The sequence below is a fragment of the Chaetura pelagica genome, unplaced genomic scaffold (assembly GCF_000747805.2).
Source record: "Chaetura pelagica isolate M959 unplaced genomic scaffold, ChaPel_1.0 scaffold453, whole genome shotgun sequence".
Classification (NCBI taxonomy): Eukaryota; Metazoa; Chordata; class Aves; order Apodiformes; family Apodidae; genus Chaetura; species Chaetura pelagica.
In genome coordinates this window covers 2,730,124-2,757,380 of record NW_009952879.1, presented here as the reverse complement: position 1 = coordinate 2,757,380, position 27,257 = coordinate 2,730,124, and the positions used below count along the sequence as shown (strand labels likewise).

At 40.8% G+C, this 27,257-nt stretch overlaps 1 protein-coding gene across 1 annotated transcript in view; it reads right to left on the bottom strand.

Moving 5' to 3' along the window:
• Positions 1-27,257, bottom strand: part of IGF1R (insulin-like growth factor 1 receptor) — a 147,515-nt gene that overhangs the window by 15,491 nt on the left and 104,767 nt on the right. The window contains exons 4-16 of the mRNA XM_009995343.1: positions 23,753-24,065; positions 21,223-21,368; positions 19,285-19,429; positions 14,368-14,582; positions 12,403-12,529; positions 11,293-11,531; positions 10,666-10,833; positions 10,257-10,461; positions 5,617-5,903; positions 4,123-4,259; positions 3,641-3,800; positions 2,477-2,582; positions 1,031-1,101 (exon numbers count right to left, since the gene is read on the bottom strand). Of these exons, the coding sequence (XP_009993645.1) occupies positions 1,031-1,101; positions 2,477-2,582; positions 3,641-3,800; positions 4,123-4,259; positions 5,617-5,903; positions 10,257-10,461; positions 10,666-10,833; positions 11,293-11,531; positions 12,403-12,529; positions 14,368-14,582; positions 19,285-19,429; positions 21,223-21,368; positions 23,753-24,065 (2,319 nt within the window). The remainder of the gene's footprint in view (positions 1-1,030; positions 1,102-2,476; positions 2,583-3,640; positions 3,801-4,122; positions 4,260-5,616; positions 5,904-10,256; positions 10,462-10,665; positions 10,834-11,292; positions 11,532-12,402; positions 12,530-14,367; positions 14,583-19,284; positions 19,430-21,222; positions 21,369-23,752; positions 24,066-27,257) is intronic.

The window sequence follows — 27,257 nt, the reverse complement described above, 5'->3', positions numbered from 1 at the left end:
GGAAAGAGACTCTGATCTAGGAGGCTCTTTGCATGAAACCATTCTGATCACTTGCACACACTGTTGCACCAGCTAAGACAGAACTTGCTGCTGCTGCAAGTCTTTGATCTGAGGCAGAAAAGAGATCTCAGAAGGTGACTGCCAGGAGGGAGGACTGCCTCAGGCAACTCGACATGTGAGCAGTCCCTGATGCTCCTGGCTATCAGTCACCAAAGAAGGGGACAGTTGTGTTACATGCTGTGCGTGGGCGAAATGACAGGATGGAAAAATAGAGGATCATAGCATGAACACTGACAGGGCTTTAACCCTAATGGTGCCACTATGAAAAATAACAACAGGCTGCTGTCACTCTGGCTAAACCCATCAGTCTCCTGGGGGCTTTTAGAACACTACTCCAGTAAGATGTCCACAGCAGTAGCAGCAAACAAAACCATAAACAGAAGAACTGATGCCTCAAGGAAATTAATCTGATGTTCTGATTTCCTCCTGCACTTGAAGAGCTCCACACATCCATAATCCATACAAGTATGGACACATGCTTATTACTGACAGCCACCTCTCTATGTGTGTGAGACACTGAAACAGGTTGCCCAGGGAAGTTGTGGAAGCCTCGTCCCTGGAAGTCTTCAAGGCCAAGTTGGATGGAGCTCCAAGCTACCTGATCTAGAGGGAGGTGTTCCTGTTTATAGCAGGGAGGTTGGGACCCGATGATCTTTAAGGTCCCTTCCAACCTTAACCATTCCATGATTCTGTGAGGAACTAATGAATCACTCAGTCATTTCAGTGAAAACATCAATGGATGAGTAGAAGATAATCTGAAACTAACCTACAGGAAAAGTTTCAACAACTCCCCATTATCAATAGGCAAGTGACATTTTCATGTTATCACCAACTGATTCTATGTATGTGCTAATAAAATGAAGAGAGAGAGGTTTTACAACATCCCTTTTAGAGCTTCCTACCTTTCAAAGTCAGACACAAAACAGATAACAGGAAAGTAAAAGCATCAGAGGTGTAAGGTCACACTTACCATCTGAAGCACTGAAGTACTCGGGGTTCACAGAAGCATAAAGTACTCCATTGCCCAGTCTGTCACTGTTCCTGTCAAAACATATTTTGTCTTTTGAATCTTTAAACCACAGCAAATTTCTGACCACCTCTTCTACAGCTTTTCCACCATTTGCTCAGCCACAGAATATTATTTATGGCATGGGGAGAGCTTTTCAGACAAAGTGGACAAACCAAGTTCTGATTCTACCTCACAGGATCAATGGGAAAACAGCCCAGAATAGCTTTCTCAGGAAACCTGATGATTTCTCTATACCAAACCAGCACCAGAAAACCATAAACACAAGGTACTTTTAGCTGCTGGGTAAACTTCCTTTAAGAAAGGCAGCTGTAGGGAGATACACCCAGGAGACCCGTGGCTGAGAACATACTGTAACATCCTCTGCTGTAATGTGGGAGAGAAGTGATCCAGCAAAGGACAAGACTATTTTAGTGGGGAATTCCATTAAACTATTTTATAAATGTTTCTATTATTTCTTTTTAAAAACACACACACCCTGCTCTCCCCCACCCCCTCCAAATTACTGGGGTGATTTTCAGAGTAAGACAATTACTCAGCACTGTGAGAGCTCTTGCAGGAGACAGGCTGTAGAAATAAAATTATCAATCAGACCTCAGAAAATCAAAGACAAAGATGAGTTACACTTCACCTAGGAAAGCCCAAGGGAAGACCAAGCAGGTATCTGTACTTCACTAGCTACAAAGCCTTTTCTGGAGTGCTTGAGGACTGATACTACTGTCTGCACACAAATTAATTAGAGCTGGAAATAATGGGATACTCAATGGGCATAATTTATCTGAGTGTAACAAAAAACCTCCGCATAACGGAGTTGAAAGTTTGAACATTTGCACTGACTACTGACTCTATTTTCACTATGTATTTATATTCAATGTAAAAAACCAGAAATTAAAAATAGCTAGTTACAAAAAATAAAACTGAGGAAAATAAATCAACAGAACAATCTCCCAGACTGCTCTGTCCAGGAGGTAATTTAAGTAGATATAAAGACTTCAAAAAAAACCTCTAGAGTTTGCAAGAAATCAAATTAAACTAAATTGAACTAAGTTTTCATTTATATTGACCCATATTTCAATCAAAGCCTCTGAGTATACAGATCCAGTGTCTGCCATCACTGTGCCAGTGGGTGTATGTTCCTGACAACCCTTGCTCTTCCCTCTCCAGCATGACACTGTAATAAAAAGCTTCTTCATATCTCAAGCAGCAGCCACATGCTTGATGGTAACTCTAAACCACCTACTTTACACACCAACAAGACAGAATTTACTTCAGCTTCTCAAGTCCCCTGAATGCCATTTGCCTTTTTAATTCCTAACTTGCTCAATGAGCACAGATTTGAAAATAAACATTCCTCTCCTGCAGTTTTAACCACAAGCACATGTAACTCACCTCTTTTTGTTAAAGACACAGATCACTGCTAGTAATCCCGCAATGATCAACAGCAAAACAACAGGGAGCACAATTGCCAAGTGCAGGAAGTCTCCATACTTTGCTGCTGCAATCAACAAGAAAAAATTGCATCAGGGTTTCTATAAAATCTCCATTAACAAAGAAACATTCAAAACCCACTCAATATATTTCCATACAGGGAAGAAATCAAAGTACTCATTTTCTTGTTTGATGTGGAAAAATGTACTCACAAACACTCCAGATGAGTGGAACAAGAAAACAGATAGTAAAAAGCATTAATTTTGTACAGAACAGTGTCTGTCTGCAGTTTATTTTCACAAGTTATGCTGAATGACTTGCATTCCTCAGTGAGCAACAAGTAATTGTTCCCTTGCATATTCACCTTTTTTCCACCTTTTTGTTCACCTTGCAATCACTTTAACATTCAGAAAATGCACACACTGCTCTTGAATTCGATTTCTTCAAGTCCAGCAATTAGAAAACCAAAAAAGAATAAAAGATGGAGTTCCAATTTTATGTTCACACATCTGCTCTACAACTAAATACAGAAGTTCTTGAGAGAGTCTCTGTGGACACTACAGTGTTGGTCTTCCCAAATACAAACTACTCCCATTGTCAGGACCAGTATCATCCTTTCACCAGCATGTTATATTTAGCAAATAAATGTCACTTGGAACAGGTCATATGAAAAAAAAATAAATCTTGATATTTAGAAAAACCTGCCAGCCAAAAATCTAAACAAACTGTTTCTTGTATTATTATGCAATTTAAAGCAAGTTTGCCTTATGGCCACAGGTTTTGTACAATCCAACTCCATGTTTCTACAGCTAACATTCCATTCCCAACAGAGTTGTACATCATAGGAAGTCACAGTAGTGTATTCTGCACACACACCATCTGGTTGCACCTCTCATATATATAGAATGCATGCAAGAAAAGGACCACACCTCAAAAACACCTCCTGGTCTTCAACCTTTGCAAAAAAAAAATGGAACCAAGTTCTCGAAGAAGCATCAGCAAGTAAGAGTAGTATTCAAAATACAGGCGAGAAGCTAACACACCTAGTTTTATATGTAAAAATCAGTAATTATTAAAAAGGCAATAGGCCCCCAGTTTGACACAGCTGACAAACATTCATCTTACATTTGGGCTGCACATAGAAAGAGATGGGCTCAGTCCATGAACCGTTTCCAGCTAACGAAGTGGCCTGAACTCTAGCAGAATAGTTTCCAGGGTTCAGGTGAGTTAGTTTAGCTCCTCCAAGCTTCTTATATTCCTGCCTGGAAACACATTCCCGCTTCTCCTAAAAGAAAAAAGCAATTTACAGTTCATGTTAATATGTTCCTTCATTCCTGAGAAAACAATATGGCTGCAGGATAAGCTAATTTTTGGCAGGATAATCCCCATCTGATCAGGTTTTCTTTGAACACCTTAAGTAGCAATGTGGAATTCAAAACTGTCAAAAGAAATGAAACAAAGGAACAGCAAGCTGGTTGGTGTTAGGTGCTTGAAATCACTATTTCTATCTTTGGTCTGCAAAGACCATGTTAAGAAATACCCCATTTTGTGTATAAATTAAGAGTGACAAGCAGTAACTCTCTAACAGAGAAATGTCAAATCCTCACCTCTCCATGCTGCCCATATTTGATTTCATACATTAGTATTAGCCCATTTGGATTTGCAGGCTCCAACCACTTCAGATAGACAGTATTTTCTTCTTTTGCTTCCCATGCTACTGTTCCTGGAATGTTATCTGCTCCCTCTGTAAAATATTTACAAGTGATGTGAGAACACCACCTATTACTGAAATACAAACTTAAACCACAATTGAGGAAAATTAAAGACTCAGACTATTCTTTAGACATCAGAATATTGCAGTAGGTGCTGTTTGAAGATGCAGGGAACAAAATTAGATGGCCAGGAGGCTGCTGAAGATATTAGCAGGGTCTGAACTGCTGACTGCCAGAACACCAGTGTGGTGCACACAGCTTCACCAGGTATGGGCTCTGTAAACACATGAGATCTGCTCCACTGGCAACCCTTTCCTAAAATATCCAGTCTTAGGAAACCTGTCACAGAGTCTCGTCAGCAATTCAGGAATTGCTTTACTTCTATTTATTCTTGATAATTTTATTTATGCGTTTCATTCAAAGCTTAACAGGAATACGAAGACAGTTTCAGTCAAAGAAAAGAAGGCCACTTTTGCAAAATATAGTTGTTAGCTTTAGAAGAAAACATGATTGTTTAGCCTTTAATTTTCAGAACCATGCACTAAAAATCTGGGAACACTTATTTCCTTTTCCCTGATCTCACAGATTTCCCGATTTCCTTGAAATAAGCAATACTTTTTCTTTTCTACCGACACAGCTGGATCTGGATTATGATAGTTTCTCCTTCCAGAAACAAAACAAAATTGCTGCCACTCTGCATCAAAGATTCCCAGACATCTGCTGGATTCAGAAGCCCTTTGCTGGATGCTTATGAGCTTACACTAAAATCATCTCTATTCTTCTCAGAAGAAGTACAATCTGTAAAAGTCCCAAACATGAGTACAGTGTTCAGTGTTTCCTATTTGAAGCACCCTAGATGCTGGTGAGATTGGGCACACAGCACCACAGTGCTCCTCCTGTTCCCAGGCTGGACAACTGCATGGTCATTCTGTGACAGAAGAAATACTTGGTAAACGTTCTCAGCAGCAAAACTCCTGACATCTGCAAACAATTCAAAGTGAACACAGTGAAACTAAACATCAGTAGGGAAATGTTTCCCTGTCTCCATTCAGCATACAGGGAACTGCAGAATAAAACCTTTTAACCCACCATGTCCATGGGTCTCAACTGTATCACTGGGAAACTGATTCTCTCATCACTATCTCAGTAGTCACTGCACACCCTTCCACCTTTCTCCCAACCACTCAATACACATCACTCCATACACACAAGATACCAGCCAATGACATTAAACTACTGCAACCAAGTGTTACATAGTCCCAATTTTCTTGCCTATGATTTGTTAATTACACCCCAATGTTTTTCTAATCGCTTTTGGAAGGTTTGTCCTCTGTGAGATTGATCTCTCCCCAGAAAATAAAACAAAGGTTTTGACTTCTGGGAGCATACCTGAAGGCATGGTTCTGGCAAAGACAAAGTTGGAAGCGCTACAACCAAGTGTGTCAGCTTCATGGTTGCAGCTGTGAATATCAATGCGGTAAAGGGTAAAAGGCTGGAGATGGGAGATGACAGTTCTCTCCTTGCCATCCACTTTGGTCTCAAAGAACGGGTATTCCACCTCACTCTCCTCTGAGTCAGAAGCATTGGTGAAGTGATCTGTCCCAGTCACGTTCCTGTTTCGAGTGGCCAAAGTGGAATTTGCGATTTGGAACAAGTCTCTCCGCTTCCGATCAGGTCTGTGGAGCAAGCAGACAGAAAACATCTCTTTAGGGAAACACCACTTTTCCTCCAGCTCTGTACAAAAAAACCCAGTAAAATAACTCCATTATTAAAAAAGTTAAATAAAGGAAACTGCAAAACAGGACAAAAGCTTTCTCTGCATCTGAACCTGCAGCACTTCAGCACATCCTAGGACTCTCTCTTTTGGTCAGAAACCAATCAAAACTGAAGCTCACACTGTACATCAAGATAAACATGCAAACTTCTGACCTCACACAGTAAACTCAAGAGCAAAAACTGCCTCACTGTTATTCAATATGCAACCTAGGTTTGTATTTAATGACAGTAATATTCACACTAAAAATAAAAATCAGATGTTGAAGGCTGAAAAGGTATGGGGAAGAAGGGTTTTAAAGTTTGCTGGATTAGACAAGCTAATCTCTCAGTAGGTTTTACTTTCATCTCAGCTGCAATGAAATCATAAAACTTTGAATGTATTGCACTAAGAAACCTTGGAAAGTAGCTGAAAAACATGAACATTAACATTAACCACCACTCTTGTAGTCATTTGTGTATCTCTCCTCTCACACAAACAAAGGCTCTGCAAAGGAACAATCTTCCTGTATGGGAGAAAGCAGCACTAATACTGTGCATAGCAAAGGGTTCATCAAGCAACTCTGCTTTGTCTTACAGGCATCTGGGTGAAATTTATGCACAGTTAAAAACCTGAGAATTTACAGCAATGCTACTACTAGTGTAAGAAACTGTTAAAGTGGATGGGCCCGAGTACGAGTATAAAATTGAAAACACTCTTGTAAACATTCATTTGGATGGTATTAGCTAACCAACACATGGCTGCTACACATCAGCCTTGTCACTTGGTCTTGTGTCAGACCAAGGGCTGTTTTGCTCACACCTGGAAAGCAATGCACCACTGGAGTGAAAGAAGAATCTAAGAAGAGCCAGATGACAAAGACAATTTGGGCTTGAATCCTCTCCCACCTGACATCACTTCACCTGTGCCCACTTAACCCTTGCACTTATAAGGTGCTACCAAGGCCAAAGGTGCAGTCTAACACGTTTCCATCAGAGAAGGAGTTACAAACCAGGCAAACAGAGGCTCCCTCAAACACACAACAAGAAGAGAGATGACTCAACAGGAGAAGTGAATTCACTGATAAATATACTGTCTTAGTACATTCAGCCACAAAACAGCATGCTGCAGAGAGAGCCAAAAACAGGCTGACTTGGTTTTGAAATCTTCTGGCAGAGGTTGGATGAAATTTTTTTAGGAGTTTGCTACATTTTCCAAAAGCCTTTTACTATGTCTTAAGCAGTCATTTTGACACTCTCACTCAGATGCCATGTAAACCACAGCACTGAAATAAATGAAGACAAGGAAAAAAACTTCCTAAGTTACCAAGAAACAGTTTTAAGCAAATGTTGCTATTTGTCAGTTGGGTATGAGGGAATTTCATAGGAGATGTAAGCACTCGTGCCTCCTCTACACTTGGATTTCTGAAAATCACTAAAGCTATCCACCTTGCTTCAAATGAGTACTCAATTACTGCTTTAATTCAGTGGAGAGAACACCGGCACTGAACTGATGAACATCTGCACAGATTTTGTCATAAGAGCAATGAAAATAAAAAGTTTGTTTTCAATCAACCACACACATGTATCAATGCAAGAACCCAAAAGCCATGACTTTGTCACTGCTTTTATGAGATGCATGAATTTTCAACTTTCTGGGTGTCTGGGATAAAAGTACAGTACCACCTTGCCTTTGGAGGAAAAGATAAAGAGCAAGCAACATAAAACTTCTTGATGAAAACTAGAGTTCTATCAGGAAAACAACTGCAGGATAACCACAAGGCGAACATGATTAAAACATCAAGGAATTTCACACTGTTGCTTTTTTGTCAAGCAGCTTCCTGTCTTCGTGACAGACACAAGTCAAAAAACAATCATCCAAGCAAAGAAGAAAAAGTCTACATATAAAACATGAAAACTCATGTATTCTGCTAAATGAGAGGAAGGATGAGAAATTAAGAGAAAAAATAGAAAATAAAACTATAAAAATTAAAATAAAATTGAATGAAGAAAAAAGTGTGTGCTGTATAATACAAAAGCTCACTGTCATACTTGATGGCAATTTTAATGTTACTTGACAGACCCCTTCTACTATACACAGAGCACATCTCATTCTGCTCATCAGAGAATCAAAAATTTGAAGTGCATGTGGTTGTGAGTGTCTCTTCAGGACTAACCATAGTCCTACGGACTGAAATCTACCTCACCCCTGCAATAACACACATGGAGTCACCCAGAAGCTGCACACAAGATTAGATCAACAGGCTTTTTAAAGAACCTTAAAACTACCCAGCCAAATATTGTCATGCTGTATTACATGCTGCATCCCTTTCAGAATATCCTGAGACAGGTAGAGCACTGGAAACAAATACTGCTATTTAGACTTGCATTAACACAAATTAATTTCTCCTTTGGGAAAGAGAAAAAAAAAAAACCCAGACATAAGCAAGTAAGAAGCAGCTTAGATTTGTACCAGGCAGACATCTCACTCACTCATAATCTTTAATTTCCCTGACATAGAGTTTCAAGTTGCTTAGCTATGCAGCTATTTCTGAGAATTGTACCTGATCTGCCCTTGCTGTTAAAAAACACACCCTTACGACAGTAAGGGAAGGAAAAAGGGAACTGGTCACATTCTCAGGAAATTCTTTGTAAATGGCTCAGTTCATTTGTTACTGACTGAGTTCAAGGTTCTATTAGTTTCCTTTGGGAAGGGGAGAATGCAAGAACATCTGGGATAAATGCATTTAAATTACAAAGCTTTGGTGATATAAAAAAAACCCTTTTAACAGACTTCCAAGAAGTTGAGACCTGACACGTGCCTTTCAAAATTCCTTGCTATGCTATTTCATAAAGCCCCAAATTATATCACATCGACAAGATTTTGCAATGCATTCCTGGTCAATCAAGGTGATTGTTCCTCCTCTGTACCTTAACTTTGCTGCTAGTTCTCGTAATTAGTAAGAAAACACTGCTCAAGTTCAACCACAAATTTGACTCAAACACAGCTTAGATACAATACTTAGCACTTCCAAATAACTATTTAGTTCCTCATTTTTTGATCAAAGCTAAGATGCTCTGCACACATCACAGGCCCAACCTTAAACAAGTCAATCCAACACATCCCTGAATACAGGTCTAAAAATCACAACGGAGAGCAACAGAAACCAGTTTTAATGAGCAGCAAAGCCACACCTGGAAAGTTCTCAAGCACAGGACTTCAACATAACTTCACCTGCCAGAGACAACATTGTAAGAAATCTGACTGCTTATAGACTGTAACATAACAGACTATACACACTGTGTGCTGGGCCCCAGGATCCAACTATCTAACGTAAAGACAGCTTACATGGGGGCTAAATTGAAAACTCAAGGATCAAAATCAGCAATTAATTCAGTGGTATCTACACTACATTGCAGCATAAAATTGTTACTATGCCACTTACTGTATAAGTGGTAGTGTTTATTATGGAGGAGTGGGAATATTTAATACTTCTCTGCAGGACAAACCCAGGAAATAAATACGCCCTTTGAATTCAGTGAGGAAGGAAGACCAGATTCAACTCTTCGAAGTTACTATGCCCTCAATTTCAAAGGCAAAAAAATCTTCAAATTAGGAACTCAAGCACTTAAATTACTTTTTAGAGGAAGATCACATCTGAAACCCTTTGTCTGCCACACACTGCTCATCTCTGAAACCCTTACAGACAAAAAGCTCCTCAAGTGACTCTTGACTCTGAAAAGAAACCATCACTAAAGCCCTTGAACAATATAGGTAAGAACTCTTCCTATTAGCTAAAATTGAGGGAAATTTTTTTTGTAAGAGAAACTGCAAAGTAAGGCTGCAGATTTCCTCACAAAAGGGAAGCCAACATTTATCTGTTTCAGGTGTTATCTAGAATCACAGAATGGTTAAGGTTGTAAGGGACCTTAAAGATCATCAGGTTACAACCTCCTTGACAGGAGCAGGGACACCTCCCACTAGGCCCGGCTGCACAAAGACTCATCCAACCTGGCCTTCAACACCTTCACTGACAACCTCCCCAGGTAACCTATGCCAGCACCTTACTACACTCATGGTAAAGAATTTCTTCCTGATGTATAACCTAGCATCTACCCTCTTTCAGTTTAAAAACATTACCTGTTGTCCTATCACTATCACCTCTTATGAAACATCCACATATGCTTTGATGTCCAGGAAGCCTGAGCTCTAGAAAAAGTTTGAAAATTACATTATTAGGCCCATTTGCAGAGATAAACTGTACAAAATCCATTACCTGGGGACAAAGATGGAGTTGTGAAGGAAGTTCTCAAAGACTTTCCGGTACTCTGCTTCCTCCTTCTCAGCTTGCTTTTCTGCCTCTGTCTTGGGACAAGCACAGCAAGGTCCTTTTTCACCTCCACAGACCTCTGGCTTGGTGGGTTCAGTAACATCATCTGGATCAATGGTCCCATCAGCATATCTTCGAATTGGGACTTTATCTTAAAAGAACAGGAGAGAGGTGGCTTGTTTTTTTTCTCTCTATATTATGAATACAGCAACAATCCATGTGTACCCATTCCTTTCTACTTGCTGTTATTCACAAGAGTTGTGAAGCAGGGCACAGGCTTTAGCTCTTGTAAATGATGGGCTCTGAGAGGTAGGGGTCATGGGTGTATCAACACAACCACATTTTATTTTCCTACCTTTGGAGCAGTAATTGTGTCTGTAAAGGTAACTGTCCTGAGGTTGCTGCTGCCATCGTACGATGTAGTAGGAAAGGTTGCCATTGGGAAGAGAGGGAGGATTCCATTTCACAATCAGTTGGGATGAAGAGTTGGATGCTGAAATAACGTCCAAGGGAATGGATGGCACTGTAGGAGAAAAAAGAATAAAAGGCAGGTATTTAATCTAGAGCATTCTACAATGTACTTCAATGGAAACTTCCACACGGAACCCAAATCCACTTCCATTCTGCAAGAAAAAACACCATCCTCTTTCAAAGAACTGAATTCCTCCTTCTGCCCAACTAACAACTGTTACTAAGGGTTCAACTGCAACCACCTGAAGTCCCAAACTGAAGTTCTACCTACATTTACCTTCACCAATGGAACCAAGCCTGAAATCCTAACTTCAAAACACTCCCATAGCTCCCAATGAAAATAATGTCTGAAAATGCAGAGTTTTAACTAAAATCTTACAACTGCTTTCATAATTACTGGAACCTTCTAGCATTATGGACATCATCAATTCAATTTCTGCATTGACCACAGAACTTTTATAACATTATAATAAGCACACCTGCAGCATTACCCAAGAGCCCAGGAGCTCACCTGCAGCATTGGTTCGTATATATACAATTTCACTTTTTGCTCCATGAATATGATGGTTTTCCATCATTGTGAGTGTAACAGCCTTGACATAAATGGCATATTGAGTCCAAGGTTTCAACCCCTGTAGTAGAATTCCAGGGTTGTTCTCTTTGTTTGGTGGCAGGTCAACGTCGACCATGTTCCAGCTGTTGGAACCACATGCATCTTGCCCATCATACTCAGTCACGTTTTTGAATGGTCTGAAATATTTAAAGAAAAAAATAGTATTAACTAGTTTCTTGTAAAAAAATGTCATGTATTTCTGGGAGTCCCTCACTTCAATGCTGCTGAGTAAAACAAATAATAAATAGCACAAGAAAACAGAATGAAATTTGTATGTTTCAAAGGGCTACAAAATTCAGAGTTCAGCTTTAACTGCACTTCTCAGGGTCATTCACTAGCAATAAGGCAAAGTTCTCCAGGAGAACATAAAACTTTTAAATCTTTTTTTCCAAAATAGACCACGAAATGCTTCAGACATATTTAGAATTCTGCTAAGCATGTACAAAACAGAAGCAACTAAAACCAGTTACTGACAGTGGCTGAACTTTTACCATAAAGAACCTAAACTTCCATGTCTGGCCTTGACCAGTCCAACAGACTTACTAATGTAGAAATCTACCAAAGCCAGATAATCTAAATAACCCTCAACCATGAGCAGAAAGATAATCAAGGTGATAGGGCAAATTTTTGATCTGTGATGCTCTCTAGTCACTACCATGACCAGAGGAAGAAAAGATCTCTGTTAACATGACTTGACTTTATAAAACACTCCAAATTAGAATCCTGAGAACAGCCAATCCATCCATCTCTCTTATTTTTTTTATTTTGAAACCTCCTGATAGATTTAGAATCCATCTGTAGGTTTCAATCAAAACAATCCTCTCCGAACAGAAGTGGGACTTGAGGAGGAAAAATGTAAACTGTGTCAGGTATGTAAAACTGCCTGAAACAAGAACTACCCAAAGGCCTCTGCTGACTAACTTTTCTTACTAGTAAACCAGCAGGCAGAACAGAATTGTCTGCTGTCTCTTGGACTGCCCTGATTAGTCTCTGACAACATCTACTTACGCTTCTTTATAGTAAACAGTGAAGCTAATGAGATCTCTGTAATCTGGAGGCCGATACCGCTCCCATGTTAGTTTAATGCGATTCTTGTGTGTCGTGTTGGAAACAAAACGCAGAATGTGGCTTTCACCTGCAACACAAAAAAGACAAAACATGACCAAGTTAGCATCACATCACCTGTTAAGTTTTTGATGTTTCTTAGGTATCAGTTTTAGCTAATTAACCTTCTCAGTAGTGCCCATGGTACCACAGTACAACAACAGCCTTTGGCTCTGGAGAGCTTGCTATTTCATTCTTTTCCCTTTGAGTGCTCAAGGGTAAGCACTGACTTTGACAATCATTTTAGACTTATTTTTTCTGAAGCAGATTCTCTTTTAATGCATCATCAGAAAGATCTTGGAGACTACTTCAGACACTCTTTGAGCAAGGAATGAAGTCCTGCTTATTCACAGGACTGTTTGAGAAGCAGAACATTCACCACTCAAACCTACTGCACGTGCAGAGCAGTAACTGGCCTTTGTGTTCTCACTTTTCAGGACAACTTTCGACAACTACAGCTTGTTTTTCTGGGGGACAACATGGAAAGGACAAAAGAATTTATGCACCTATTTGAAAGAGGCTGAACCAAGAACTCCAAAACTCAGTTCATATACAGCACAACCATTTGATGGCAGCAGCTTCCAGCTACTCTTGTGAACAGAGCTGGACGGAAGCCGGCAGCTTTGAAATGAATGGCTTCCACTACCAACTCACTGAGCTTTCCAACCCAAAACAGAATAGCATTTTAGAAACTTATTCTTGGATGAAGAAATTGTGTTCTGAGTGTCAACTGTGAGTTTGTTTCTTATGTTCCACAGAAGTCTCTGAAAATAACGGGGTTTTCACCCTCATGTACACTGGCACTATTGGTGCTATCTTTTCAAAGCCAGTTCAGCTTTTGTTGATTCTTTCCCCCTTCTCAGAGTCAGAAAGCTTTCTGTAATGTTTTTTTTTCAAAAAACAGGCAGTGGCTGGCACTAGCCTCAGTGGTAGTAAGGACTGGCTGTGTGTCTGTAACTCCTCCAGGACTGCAAGCCTTTGCTCTATTGAATGTGCAAAGAATGGGGTGTGCTTACAACAAGGATCTATGCCATCTGCATTTATGCATCAGGCCTAAAGAGACATTCAGCAGAGTATGGGTCCTAGTTCTGTAAACACCATCCAGAACAAGGGGACTTGACTTGTACACAAGATCTGTTTTAATTTGCTCAACATCAAGCATACTACAAATAAACTGAAGAAAAATGCAACATCCATTCTAAGAGTTGGAGATCAAACTTAAAAGCATTCTGTCATTTTAATTCCTAGATGATCCATTGCTTTCAGATGCGGTGGTTAGACCTGGTGACCTCTTGTGAAGACCACCGAAGCCAAAAGAGGACTCCAATAACTTTGACCACTGCAGAATTCAAATTTATATGCAGAGACACTGAAGTTCAGAAATGCTGTAGAACACTAAAAAGTGTTCTGAATTCACAAGCAAGTAATTGGAAAAAAAAGCACAGAAAATTGAGTTTACAACAACCATTTCCAACAAGGTAGAACATTTGGCAGGAGCTGAAAAGACCACTTGAACATAATAGAAACAGTCTGTTTTGGTGTCTGTGGACACCAAAAACTGTATTGGTTTATTGCTGTATTCAGCAGCCAACTCAGGAAAAAGAAAGAGCAGGTATCTGAGAGAGAAAAATACTTAAAATGGTGTAGAAGGAAACAGAGAAACTGCTCCTCACTGGATGTAGAAAAACATTAGACTTCATTTCTCATTTCCCAGGTTTGCTCCTATTGTTATCCAATGCTGCTGCCACAAAAAAAAGGCTATTTAGAAAGCAGCTCCCCACAAGCTGTCTTCATCAAGTAGTTTTTACAGGTGAGATATTGACTATGTAAGTACATAGCCTTGAGATTTTTGCTTGTTTGTTTACTTACAGGAGGCTCTCTCCCCGTTGTTCCTTGGATTTATATCTCCTTTGCTCTGCCGGCCCTTGGTTCCTGAAACTTCCTCCATACGGTAAATCTCAGAAACACACAGTTTAGGATTAAAGGCAAAGTACATTTTCCCCTCCTTGATCGTCAAGTTATGATGGTTCCAGTCCCACAGCTGCTGAAGATTGTGGTTGTCAAGCACGTAGAAGGAATAATTCCTAGAAGGAAAAATATTAGTTTTAATTCATAGCCAATTCCAACCAAGAATACCTTAATATAAGCAAACTCAAAACACCATGTTTCCTCTTATTACTTTAAATTGGTGTTCAGCAGAGTAAAGGAATTTCTCCTCTCCCGTGGAGGAAGTTTTCCCTGAATGCTCACTTTGGTCAGAGGGCAGGGAAACGACCGTAACACAGCACTGACACACATCATGTAAAACCCACTCCAACTGGAGTTTTAGGAAGTGTATAGAAGCTGCTATGAGGAATATGGATGTCCTCTGAACAGCAGGTCTCTACGCTGGATTTTCCATTTTGTGGCAAATGGGAAGCAATAACCTTGCAGACCTTACGGGAGAAAAAGCATGGTGCAGTTCTGACAACAGAATACAATGGTGAACACGACTGTCTTCCTTCTGCAGCTGTAAGAGTTGCAAAGTGAGGTTTCCTTGTCCCTCTGTCTTAGTTTACATCTTGGCCCAATGAAGATTTCCCACATTGTGCCAAGTACAGTTGGGCCTATATGTCAAAACATTTCACTGACTGCACAGCACCCACTCTTCAGAGCACAGAGCTAACAACACAGGCAGCAACATGTCCTGACCTTATTCCCTAAGCACAGCAGTGGAATAACATTAACATCCTTCATTTCCACAGACACTAAATGCAAATTCATGTGTGTAAATCCTATTGTGTATTAAGAAGATATTCTGGGTACCACTCAGTTGTGCTGAATTGGGAAAAAAACCAACAGGTGCAGCAAAAGCAAGATTATAGGCTCTGCATGAGGAGCAAAGCAACACCTGCAAAGAGACGTTTTGGGACAGTAAGGACAGGAATGCACAATTGGGAAATGAGTTAAAGGACAGAGTGACTGATGAACCTAAATCAAATCAAGCCATCATGACAGCATTGATTATATTTTTCTGTAGGAAGTCCCAACATGAACTACATAAACATAAAATCCAGTATTAGGACAATGAAGCCTTGTAACTTCTGCAAGTAATTTTGCACTGGTAAGCTCACCTCAGTTTAGTCAAACTGGGCTTTCTACACATCCTTTTAAACACAGGGTTTCTGAAGAATCACAGACAAACCACAGGGCTTTAAAGAAGTTGTCATACTGCTCACTCACTGTTTACTTCAACTACTTCACTTGAAATTTAGCATTAATTCCTTTCTCATCCAAACTGAAGTAAAAACTGCATTCTGGTTGCAATCTGTGCTGACCACAGTTGCAGCTCCTTGTAAAATATCAAAACACTGAGTATATTTTCAGAAAAATGTGAAAGACAAGCAATTTCTCTTATTTCCAAATGTCCTCTAAGTATCCAGGACCTGACTGCTAATGAAGTCAACATACCTGGTACCACTTCAAACAGATGGTGAGAAGAACGTGCTCGGCTGACAAGGGAGCAAATATGTTTGTGCCTTAAATGCATCTTGCCGAGAGACCAAGGATGCCAAACTGCATGTTGGATTTGACAGACCAAAAACTGCATTTATTTGAGACACCTATTACTCTGTTACAGGTGACTGAATTCCCTGTAACTCCCTGTAAATAGCTGAAAAGATGACACTTTGTGATTAAGTGATGGCAACTAAGCTTTTCAGGAAAGACCCAAAAAGCTGAACTCAGACTGAACACAAAAAACAGAAGTGTGGCTTCACAACTATAGAAACCATTTTCAATATTTAATAACAGCCTAGCCTGTCTCCTGCTCCCAACTGTGGTGATTATGCTTTGCACACTAGAGATAATTCTTGTATTAAAGCAACATGGCTAAGATTTCAAGAGTGCAGATGAGGCAAATCAAGCACACACTGGTGCTTTACACCACACAGCAACTGGGCCAGAGCTGGGAATTACTGCTTCTCATACACTAAAGCCATCTGCACAAGTGTAGGCAAGGCAAGCAGTTCTTCAGGGCTCATATATACACTGAAAGTATAAATTAGTGGAAATAATTCTAGCACCATTCAAAGCACCAGGGAAACCACATTTGGAGGGCTACACACAGTTCTCAGGCACAGGAGAGGTGCAGTGCTGCATGGCTTGAAAGGTGGAGCAGAGTGCAACCAGAGTGCACTTAGGGCTTACGTTATAAATAAAGTTATAAATAAAGATCATATCAGACTTTGGCTCTAACAGCTGTGGAAAAAATCAGGATGCCAAGGAAGACAGCATGCAAAGAATAAAAGATTCTCTGTAGGAAAACAAAGCCCTGCCAATCAAACCCTGGAGACAGTAACTAAGGGTATGACTGGAGATTATGGCCTGAAGGACAGGCTAAACCTCTGAACAGGAGTAGGAGGCACATCTGGTCCCGGGCTTGCCATAGAAAGCCTCAAGACAACCTGCATAACCCATGCTCACCCACAGAACAGAATTCCCAAAGCTACTGATGCCTCTACTTCAAAATGATGTTGAAAACAGGTGGAGATTGTCTAGCTTTATGGAGTCTGTCCCCAGTTTGCTGCAGAAGCTGAAACAGCAGCAGCCAGCTGGTGCCACAACAGCATCTATTCCTCAGTCACTATCTCCTCACTTGCTCCTGAAAGCCACAAATCACTCATTTTCCAGGTACCTGACCTGGAGACCCTTTGAGAAGTGCTGCCCACTTGCCATCCATCAACACAGCAGCTGCAGTTGATGACAGCAATGAATGCACAGCACCCTGGCAGAGGACAGAGGGACCTGGCAGAGTGAATGCCAGGCTAGGACCCAAAATCCTGCAGCAGCCACTGAGCAGCAGCACATCTCCAGTTCAGTTTTCCTATTTGCAAAGAGAATTTTTTTCTTGCCATGGGAGCACATTCACTAAGAGCTGATGTTTAAAAGCAGCAATGAATACCTGAAAAAAAAATGTAAATTCCCTCTACAGTTTCCATTTTCTGTGCTAAGCAAGGCAGGCACCTGAACAAGGAAGAAAGAAATACCGAAGTACTGTTTTGTTAGCCCAGTTCAATTAAAAAAGGGACAGTGGTGGTGGAGTCAGTCATGTAATGAACAACTATCAGAAAGGATCTAAAGTTAACCTTCCCCCAGCCCCTGAGGGAATGCTGGCATACTCAGCTATTCTTCCAGCAACCCACTATTTCCCAGGTTAAGACCCCACTCCCTGTTGTTCTTAACTCCGCCAAAGCAATTGTTCAAGCTCAGTTCTTCCTTGCCAGGTGTCTGCTTCCATCTAAGTATTTTTGGAAATGTTATACAGACTGTGGTAACACCTAAATGATGTTAGGTGTTTTCCAAGCAAAGAGATTGCCCCCAGTCCAAAGTATGTAACTGCAGTAACTTCCTAGCATGGGTGAATTTCATCTCAAGTAGCTCTTTACTACAGACCTGTTTTACCTCCCAGTCAGTCTCATTTTCCTCTTCAAAGCTGCACCACTTACTACTCTATTTGGGAATCTGATTTAAAAACCTGCTGTTTCCCTTCATATCAGTTCTCCTTGCTGACGTACAAGGTACCATGAACATAACTACTACTTGAAACACAAAGCTAAACTCCAATTTAAAGAGAGCAAGGGAGAGATGGGGAGAGAAGACAAATTGATAACTGGAGTATCTATGAGAGCACATCCCATCCTAAGTGGGCTGAATGAGCCATATGCTCAGCCAAGTGACAAGCCTCTAGGATTTGCAAACAGAAACAAGCTTTTCTGTAGAGCTAGGGGTCTTACTGAAAAAAACACAGTGCTTTTCAAGGACAGGATGAAGAGCTGCCCTGAAACTTGCTCTGTCAGATGGTGGAATGTTAAGAATTTAAGGCTGGCCAAAGACTAGCCTGAGAGAAAGAGGGAGGTTGTGGAGAGTCCCTCATGCTGTAACTTTATCTGGGCAGATAACTCAGACACGTGTAACCTTTCCCATGACCCTCCCACCACCTTTTCTTATATGGATTTCCTAAATTTATAGATCTCTCATTACTGAGGAAGACTTCTCCCAGAGAACACTGCTTTAAACTTGGGATGGCTATTTGTCTCAGGAAGAGAAAGAGCAAGGCAGTTTGCTGAAGCACCTCACCCCACCTCAGCACTCTTAAGTTCTGCAGAGAGAAAAAATACTCTTGACTATCCTTACCACCGCAGGAAAAGGGGAGTTCTGTGTAACAGAAAGTACTGCACGTTGTGTAGTTACAGAAGCAAAATAACCCATGGCAAACCTTTTTTACTTTTGAGGACCAGTCTTTTTCCTGGCTCAATAGAAAATTAATTTTAGTATTTCAAGGAATTGCAAACGATTGCAACTTGCAATCTATTTCAAACCAGCTGGGTCACTCCCTGGTTATCAAAAGTTCAAGTTTCCTTCAGCTGCCATTCTCCACAAAACTCTGCTAAAAGCCAACAGAAAAAAAATGCAAGGAAATCCGGCTGGTTTTGAAAATGCCCTTTTCTCAAATAGAGCAAAAAGCACAAAGACACTTTATCAATGTGAATGGCCTCCCTAAAAAACCTAAAGTGAAAAGCAACAAAGTTACCATAAAAATACTTCTAATACACTCAGTTTAATATGCTGATTTAGACAGTAATTCAAACGAGCAATAACTGTGCAAAGGAGTTCATGAGGAGAAAAATGCTGTGTATTAGTGGAAGAGCAGATTCTATAAATGGTACGTGAACGTTTGTTAGGAGGACTTATTCTCTGCAGCTTTCTATAAAGTGAAATTGCATCTACAAATATCTCAACACTTACCCATCCACCTGTTCCTCTCCCAGAATATACCGCAGGTTCTTCAAGAAAGACAGGGAGACCAAGGCATGGGAATGGCGAATCTTCACGTACCCTGTTACTGTCTCAATCAGACCCATAAAATTCTCCAGTTCTGAGGCAATGTTATCTGCAGTAAGGAAAATATTATTTTGTCATTTTAGAATTCACAGCTTTAACTGCAATTCTGCTTAATGCAGTATTAGCTTAGTGAAAGAAAATGTTTGTATTTGTTGCTTTTGAAAATGAGAGACACTGATATTCCTCCTCCAGTAACAGTGGCCTGCGTGGACAAATGGTTGAAGGGCAAAATAAAGCCACAGAGCAACACTGGAAAACCAGTCTTGCTTTTCTAAACTGTATACCTGCTTTTTCCATGGACATTGCACTCTGAAGCCAGCACCAAATATTCAGCCAGCATTCTGGCAGAGATGAAAAGACCCTTGTGTAAATGTAAATCCATGAGACTGGGACTGCTGCTCAGCTACAGAGCAATGTTGAGGCAGAAAGCTCCATTGGAAAACAGGGAATGAGTCTGAAGATGAAGAGGTGGAGATACTGGTCTTCTCTGGGGCACAAAGCACTGCTTTCAGTGACCTACAATACTTTGACTACAAAACTGAAAACTCCCGATGAAACAGCAAAATAAAACCATAAAGATGTCCTCATGCCACAGAGCATGTTCCATACAGTCCACCAAAGGTGAATTTTTATAATAAACAACTGCAGAGCAAGCTCTACCCTCCAGTACAGCCCCCTCCTCCCTAGGAACTGTACTATACCTGCCTAGATCTACAACACCCCATCCCTCAGCAGGCATCCGCATTGCAGTCCTTGCCTCCAGCAATTCCTGACCCATGCCCACTGCCTGATGCCATTATCCTGAAAAGTGACACTGTGGTTGTGATGGGAAAGTTTTCAAGGATGGGAGAAGCTGCTACGGGGTGCATTTGCTGCCATAAATAAACCCAAGTCCAAACAGATGGCTGGGAAGGCCAATTACCAAACACCAGTGGTTGGTTCCCATACCAAATAAGCTGGGAGGAGGCAGATGCTCTTCAGCACTCTAACACTTAAAAAATAGTAACTAAAAAAACCCTAACACTTGACCCAGGAACATCTCTCATAAGGGAAGATTGTACCTAGAGCAGTGAGACCAGAAGTGAAATAATTCACATGCTGCTGTTTCTAAACCCTGAAGCCTTCATTGCGCAGGAGGAAGGGAATCAAATATATCTCAGTCTTTCAACCTTACTCATGAAACCAAAAGGGACCTTCCACAGGGAGATACATTTCCAATGAAAACTAACAGTGATTTTTTACTCTGCTTTTAAGAGCTCATCAACTGTCAACACTTCCCTGGCTGATGAATCACTGCTCTGACAAATTTAATCCAGAGTTTATTCATGACAAAGGTGGCCAGCTCACTAATGACGACCATGCAGAGGCACAGTGCTAAGCTTTGTAGGAGCTCTCATCACTCTGGATTCCATGTTTTAGCAAGACAACACCCTTGCCTTCAAAAGCGAGGATATGCTGTCTTACGATTCCATGCCTTGCTTGCAGACAAGTTATTTACCTACCCAAATGTAAGGATTTTCAACGTGCTCATCTTCTCAGACTTTCATTATTCCTTTGGGACTACTGGTCATCTCACTGCCTAATCCTGACTCCCTGTCCTGCCAAAAAAAGCTAACAAAAATGCCAGCTTTCACTGCCTTATACCTTGCTGAATACCTGTTCCATCTGCATGCTGGAGGATGGTGCTACAGTGGGCCAAATCAAACAGAAGCACTGCTATAGGACTGGAAAGCAAACAGTTTGCTGAGTTTTTAATAGTCGTATCTTTAGGCTGACAGACAAAAGGAAAAAATACTAAAAGCAGTATTATCAGAGGTTTATGAAGAGAGTACAACCACTTACTTCCACGACGGATGTTAATCAGCAGATTTCCCTTCAGAATTGTGCATCCCTGCAACATTTGTGCTGACGTGACAGAGTCAATGGTCTTTGTTTTCTCATCCTCACAAATTTTGGGGCAAGGCCCTTCACAAGGGCTGCAGAACATGCTGTTAGGAAAGAAAAGGAGATTGAAAATAAGTAATGATACAGAACTCTCTATGGACTGCTTTGAGCTAAATTTTGGAAGACATTTCCCTCTAAAGCTTAGAAAAATCCTTCAAGCTAGAAGGGAAGTTACCACACTTCCACAGAGGGCTGCAGATAACTTAGCACACTTGTTGGCCAGACTCCACAGGGGCTGGAGCATCGTACCTCCTGTTTACAGCAACCTGGGAGTGAATGAACAGATCCACATCCATGGTCTGCCTCGTTCCGAAAGGCTTTGTGGTCCTTTCAAAGTGTAAGGCACTTCAGGTAAAACCCAGTCCTCTTGCATTTGTGCATTTACCCTAACTTAATTATACCCAGAAAGATGACCCTGCTCATTTATGAAGGCAGCCTCAGAGTACTGTCAAGTTTTGTGCTAATCCAGGTGCAACCTCCAAAAATAGGCCAGCCAGGAACTGGAGATGGGAAGATACTGTTCAAGTTGTTATAAAGTTGTCTGTCTCCATGCTCTTAAGCCAACGTTTGAAGCTCAGCATTAGGGTATTCCATACTCCCGGGCATTTTAACTCAGGAAAGATAAACTGTGGAAGCATACAGTCATGAGTGTGGAGAAAGCAAGAAGGGAACTGACCACTATTTCTTAAGAGGTATTAAAGTGACAAGTTTAAACAAACAGAAAGATGCATCTTGATGAAAGGTAAAAACTAATTTTCAACAGGATTTTGGAAAGAAAGGCTAAAAGTCTAAGCAGGTTCAAAATTAATCAGACACATGGAAACAACAGGTTCACCAGTGATGATAAAAGACCAAGGCAAAGACTCAAACCATATTGCCAGGAGCTGGGAGGAAACACTGAGCCACAGCCTCCCTTTCCCTGTTTCTAATACTCACAAGCAGTGATGCGCATTTTTCAGTGGCCAAACTGAGGAAAGTAAGGACTGGGGTCAGCCTTGCCCTTGGCTATAGCAGCTTTTTAAAGGCTCCACACTGTACTGTCTGCATGTTCATCTCAAACCTGAACACCTTACTGCTTTCTTTAGAGGGGAAAAATGAGAAAGAAAATAACAAACCCAGCTGCAAAGACAAAGGCTTTTGAGGACAAGACTGATGAACATGGACTTTATTCTTTTTAAAAGAAACTGAAGCCACTTTCTTCTGAGGCTTAGAGAAACATGTCAATTGATAATGGTTTTTCATGCATGAACAATAAAAGAAAGCAGCTTCCTTTTCCTAGTCGTAAGCTCCTATTTCAAAATCCTGCACTATAACATGCCACAAACCACTAAAAGCTGCAGACACAAGCAAGAGGCATTCAACTAAATGTACAAAGAATGATGGAAATGCTTTCCATTTGCAACTATTTGTTAACACCATCTCTGGGGAACAAAACATTCACTGGCCTTGAGTTACAGCTCCTTTCAATCTGCAGCAAAACAGAACACTGAGATAAGATAGGATGGCCATGCACTTCAGTGTAAGTAGTTCAAACAGCTGGTACTACAAGCTTGAGTAGATAACAAAAGAAACATTTCTCAGGTATCTGGATTGGAATAAGGGCAGTGTTGTTTACATCCATAGGGATTGAAGGGATGGATGACACAGACACAAAACTGTTTTAGGTATCATCACAACCACTCTTCCAAAAAACCCACCATCTTAGAACAGCCTACTAAGATATATTTTTAGCACTATACTGAAGCACTGTGAGTCTGTGAGTTTTAGCAAACTGACTGTCCTTTACTCAAAGTCTATGACTTGCAAAGGTCAGTAGGTAATTATGGCTGTTTGCTTAAAACACTGGCAAAAAAAGAAAACCAGAAGCATGCATCAGTCCAAGTGTCAGAATTAAATAGGAGCAGGTGAGTGACATCCTTGCAAGAAAATATTGTATATAATATTGTCAGCTGCCGCATTATTTTGGCCACTATTGCTACCTTTTGCAAACAGTGAAAAGAGGGAAATAAAAACAAATACATGTGCCTCAAATGCAAGCACATGTAAAGAAAATATGTTAAGCAAGATAACTCCTAAGGTTTGTTCTGTGTGATAATGGCCATCAGCCGACCTCCAACCTTATGTTCTTATACTCTTATACATGGTGTGCTTTCAATTTCATTACTATCTACTTTAAGACCTGGTTCTGCATTGCACTGACCTCTTCAAGTCCTTCAGAAGACCCAGTGACAATGCACAGGACCATACACAATCAGACTTTTCAATGGTGAACTCATCTAAGCAAGCTTCTACCAGGAAAGTTACGCAATTCCCCATGGTATGTTCTCATTTCTACCTAACATAATTAGCATCACAAGCTGCCACAGAATAGGGGGTGGAGAAAAATGGAACACAAGAACTCCAGTGGACTTTCCAGAAGCTGCATTACCTTTGGCTCCCATTGCGTATGAATCCAGAGGGGCATTCTGCCATGCATTCATCGTTGTGAATCACAAACCTCTCATATTCACTTGTTTCGGTGGCAGGGACTTTGGAGCAAAACTCTTTTGTCACGCAGCGCCAGCCCTCGAATTTGTAGGTGTTGGGGGGGCAGGTGGGCAGGCAGACCCCTTCGTAGTAGTAATTGCGGCAGGCGACGCAGGCCGTGTTGTTGTCGGGCGCCGTGCAGCTCCCCAGGCACTCGGGGTGGCAACACTCGTTTTGGTCTGTACAGGCTCGCTTGCCACACGAGCTGGGGCACACTGCAACACAGGAGACAAGAGGTACTGAATAAAGCAAATGACATTAAAGGAAGAACTCTGATCCTGCAACTCTGCGCTTTCATTCCCTGGGCTCCAGAGTATCTCTAGAAAAGAGCCAACTCCTGTAAAACTGACACATTAAATTCTGTTTTTCTCAGTTGTAGATGCCTGAAAATGTTGTTTTCTCCGACTAAATTTATAACATGAGCCAATTAGATAATAAGAAAAACCGCTGAAAGCAAGATCAACATAAGGATAATGGAAACAGCCAAGTACTGGAAGCTATTCCATCGCTCTAGTATTAGGGTTAATTTTTGAGCGCTGACTTACTGTCTTTCTAAGCATTTCTCGTCTTTCCTATTTGTTCTTCAAATTGGTCTTTTACTGGCAAGAAAGGAAGCTTCCTTTAAACAACTTAATTCCACTTGTACAATAAAGCACTGCTGTACTGTAGCACACATGGTTAGGTTGACCCCAGTGTAGCACCCCAGTGTTGCTTATGTATGCAAAATGAGGTTTAATGAAGTGCAGATGGGACACATCAAATACTGGGGAATCGTGGAGCTACTATTTCCCCCTCAAGACTGTAACAAGATTCTGCTTTATGCCCAAATTCTGGGTTCAGAGAACAACATACGAAAGGAAAAATAAAACAACCAACACAAAAAAACCCAGGGTGTAAATATACGGAGACATTTGTTTTATGTGAAAGCATTTCAGCTCAGAAGACACGAACAAAGAGCAGAATCATCAGCAGACAAGCTCACCACTGGTACATCAAAAGAAGTGGCAGCATTATATTTATGTAACAACAACATTTTGATTACAGCGTTGTATGGCCTTTTAGCCACGGGAGCTGTGTGCCAGAGGCTCTGTAAACAAACACAGATAGGAAGTCTGGTTTGCATTAAGTAACTGTTTTCCACTTTCTAACTTAGCTCAAAAACAGTACCAATAATAACAGCAGAAAACAAAATTTCAGCTGTACAACTACAGCCAGATCCAAGCAAAGCACCACATTTAAACTGGAGGACTCGGCACAAAAGCATACAACCAGCAAAGAAGTTAATATCCCAAAATGAGCACGGGAGCAGCAGAGCCCAGCCTGTAGGGACAATGTTTTAAGAAAGCATAACTGTTCCACAGAAGTTCTGCATTGCCACTTCTCTTTTAGTTCACAACTAGTGTTGTTTTGATGCAGGACTAAACATCCTAAAGTCCTGACCTCCTCCCTTTCCCATAATGAGATCTCAGCTTTCCAGTGTGTTTTTACATAGCACCACAATGATGACACAGGGCAGTAACTAAGGAAAAAAAAAAAAAAAAGGAGGAGGGGGGAGGGAAGTGTGGGGAGAATGAAAACCATTCACACATCTGCATAAGGATCTAGAAATCATATCTCAAGTTTTGATAAGCCATTTTCTGTCATATTTGGTGTCCACCTTGAAAAGGACTTGTAAAACAGCCAGCAGAGAATTTTGCACTTCTTATCAAAACAATTCTATATTGATCTTGTTTAATTTTATTCACCTTTTATTTTAAGCACAAACTGCCAAACTTCGCAAGTTTAAGTCTTTGAGCACCAAGCTGGATTCTCCTTACACAATTAAGGCTAAGAAAGATTTTGTGGAGGTAATTCAACCTGCAGGTACCTCCCAAGGAACTCGACAGCCTTAACAGCAGATGGCTGTTAAGAGCCATCAGCAGACCTGCTTACAGTATCTGACGGTGCTATCACATGTAGTCATGTACCACTAGCACAACAAGCTTGCACTACAGACAGCCTGGATACACTCAATTGAATGCAGCAGGTCTGCTGTGTGAGAAGGTACTACTGAAGCTGCCCGAGAGCTCATCTGTCTTTTCCAATTAAAAAAGAAACATTACTTAACATGCAAACGAAAGTCTTACACAAAAACAAGAGAGTGTGCAGTATAGATTCTTTTATTTGTCAGTAACCTACATCAGTGTAAGAGGAGAAAGGTTTGTTCAGATGCTACCTCAGAGTAAGGAATCACAAACTGCCTCTCACCTGAAGATGTGCAGTACTACTGGCATTTACAGCTTTTAAGGGATTAAAAAAATTAAAATCAAATCAGTGTCTTGCTAGCAAATAGACTGCTGTTCTGAGTGGGTGCCAGAACTGGGATTTCATGTGGCAGCTACATTTCCAGTTCAAAGCCCGACTAAGAAAAACACGCACACACCCCTCATGCCTCCAGAGTTCATTACTTGATGTATTGATTAACTACATGATGGTTTTGTTTTCATCTGGACAATCTGCTTAAAAAACAAACACTGCTACATTAAGTATTCAGATCAACAGACTAGAAAAAGATGGAGTTTACTTCATTTGTGGGGAATACTCTTCTATTCTCTTAATGCCTCTGCCATTCATGAACAGTCTGCTACATAAACAGGATTCCCTGCATCTCCTGGTAAATCTGCTGACTCCCGTCTGCAGATTTATAAATCAAGGCACAGGAGGATATACGAGTTTACATGAAAAAGGCAATTGGTGATGCAGGTTTCCAAAACTATAGTAATATTTTAATTACAACTTTCTTAACAAGAAGTCTTGAAAACTTTTAAAAGATAACTGTTTAAAAGCTCAGCAACATTGCTTCTCTGTCAGCCCTGTTCTTTCCTTGTCCTTGCTAACATTGGCATAGTTTTCAGCCTGGAAACAACATGGGTATCCTGTTTCTTTGAAGAGGCAGAACAAGACCTCCTCTGTGTGTGTAGGATATATTCTGAACAACAAAAGTCTTCTTTGCCTTACATGTCAGTTCCCTCAGATACCCCCGTTACAAAAATCTTACTAAACAACACTGGCTGGTCTCACAATCCAGCCCCATTTATACTCCCCCCTCCTTGCCCTCCTGAACTGTGATACTTGGGCTGCTAGATTTGTACCAAAATGTGTAAAATGCAGGTTCCAAAATACTTTTGCCAAGAAAAACAACCCCTGAAATACGCTCGATAACTTGTTTGAAAGAATGTAAGAGAGACAAATATAAGCAAATAGTGAGCTGACATTTGGGGACAGAAGTTATCAGCCAGGTACAACAGTGCCTTGGATCATGAGGCCTGATGACTGTACACAAAAAAAGCCAACCCTCCAAACAAGTCCTTGCTGACAAGCACAGGGAAAAAAAAAAATGCTTAATTGTCATCATGTGGAGCTGCCAA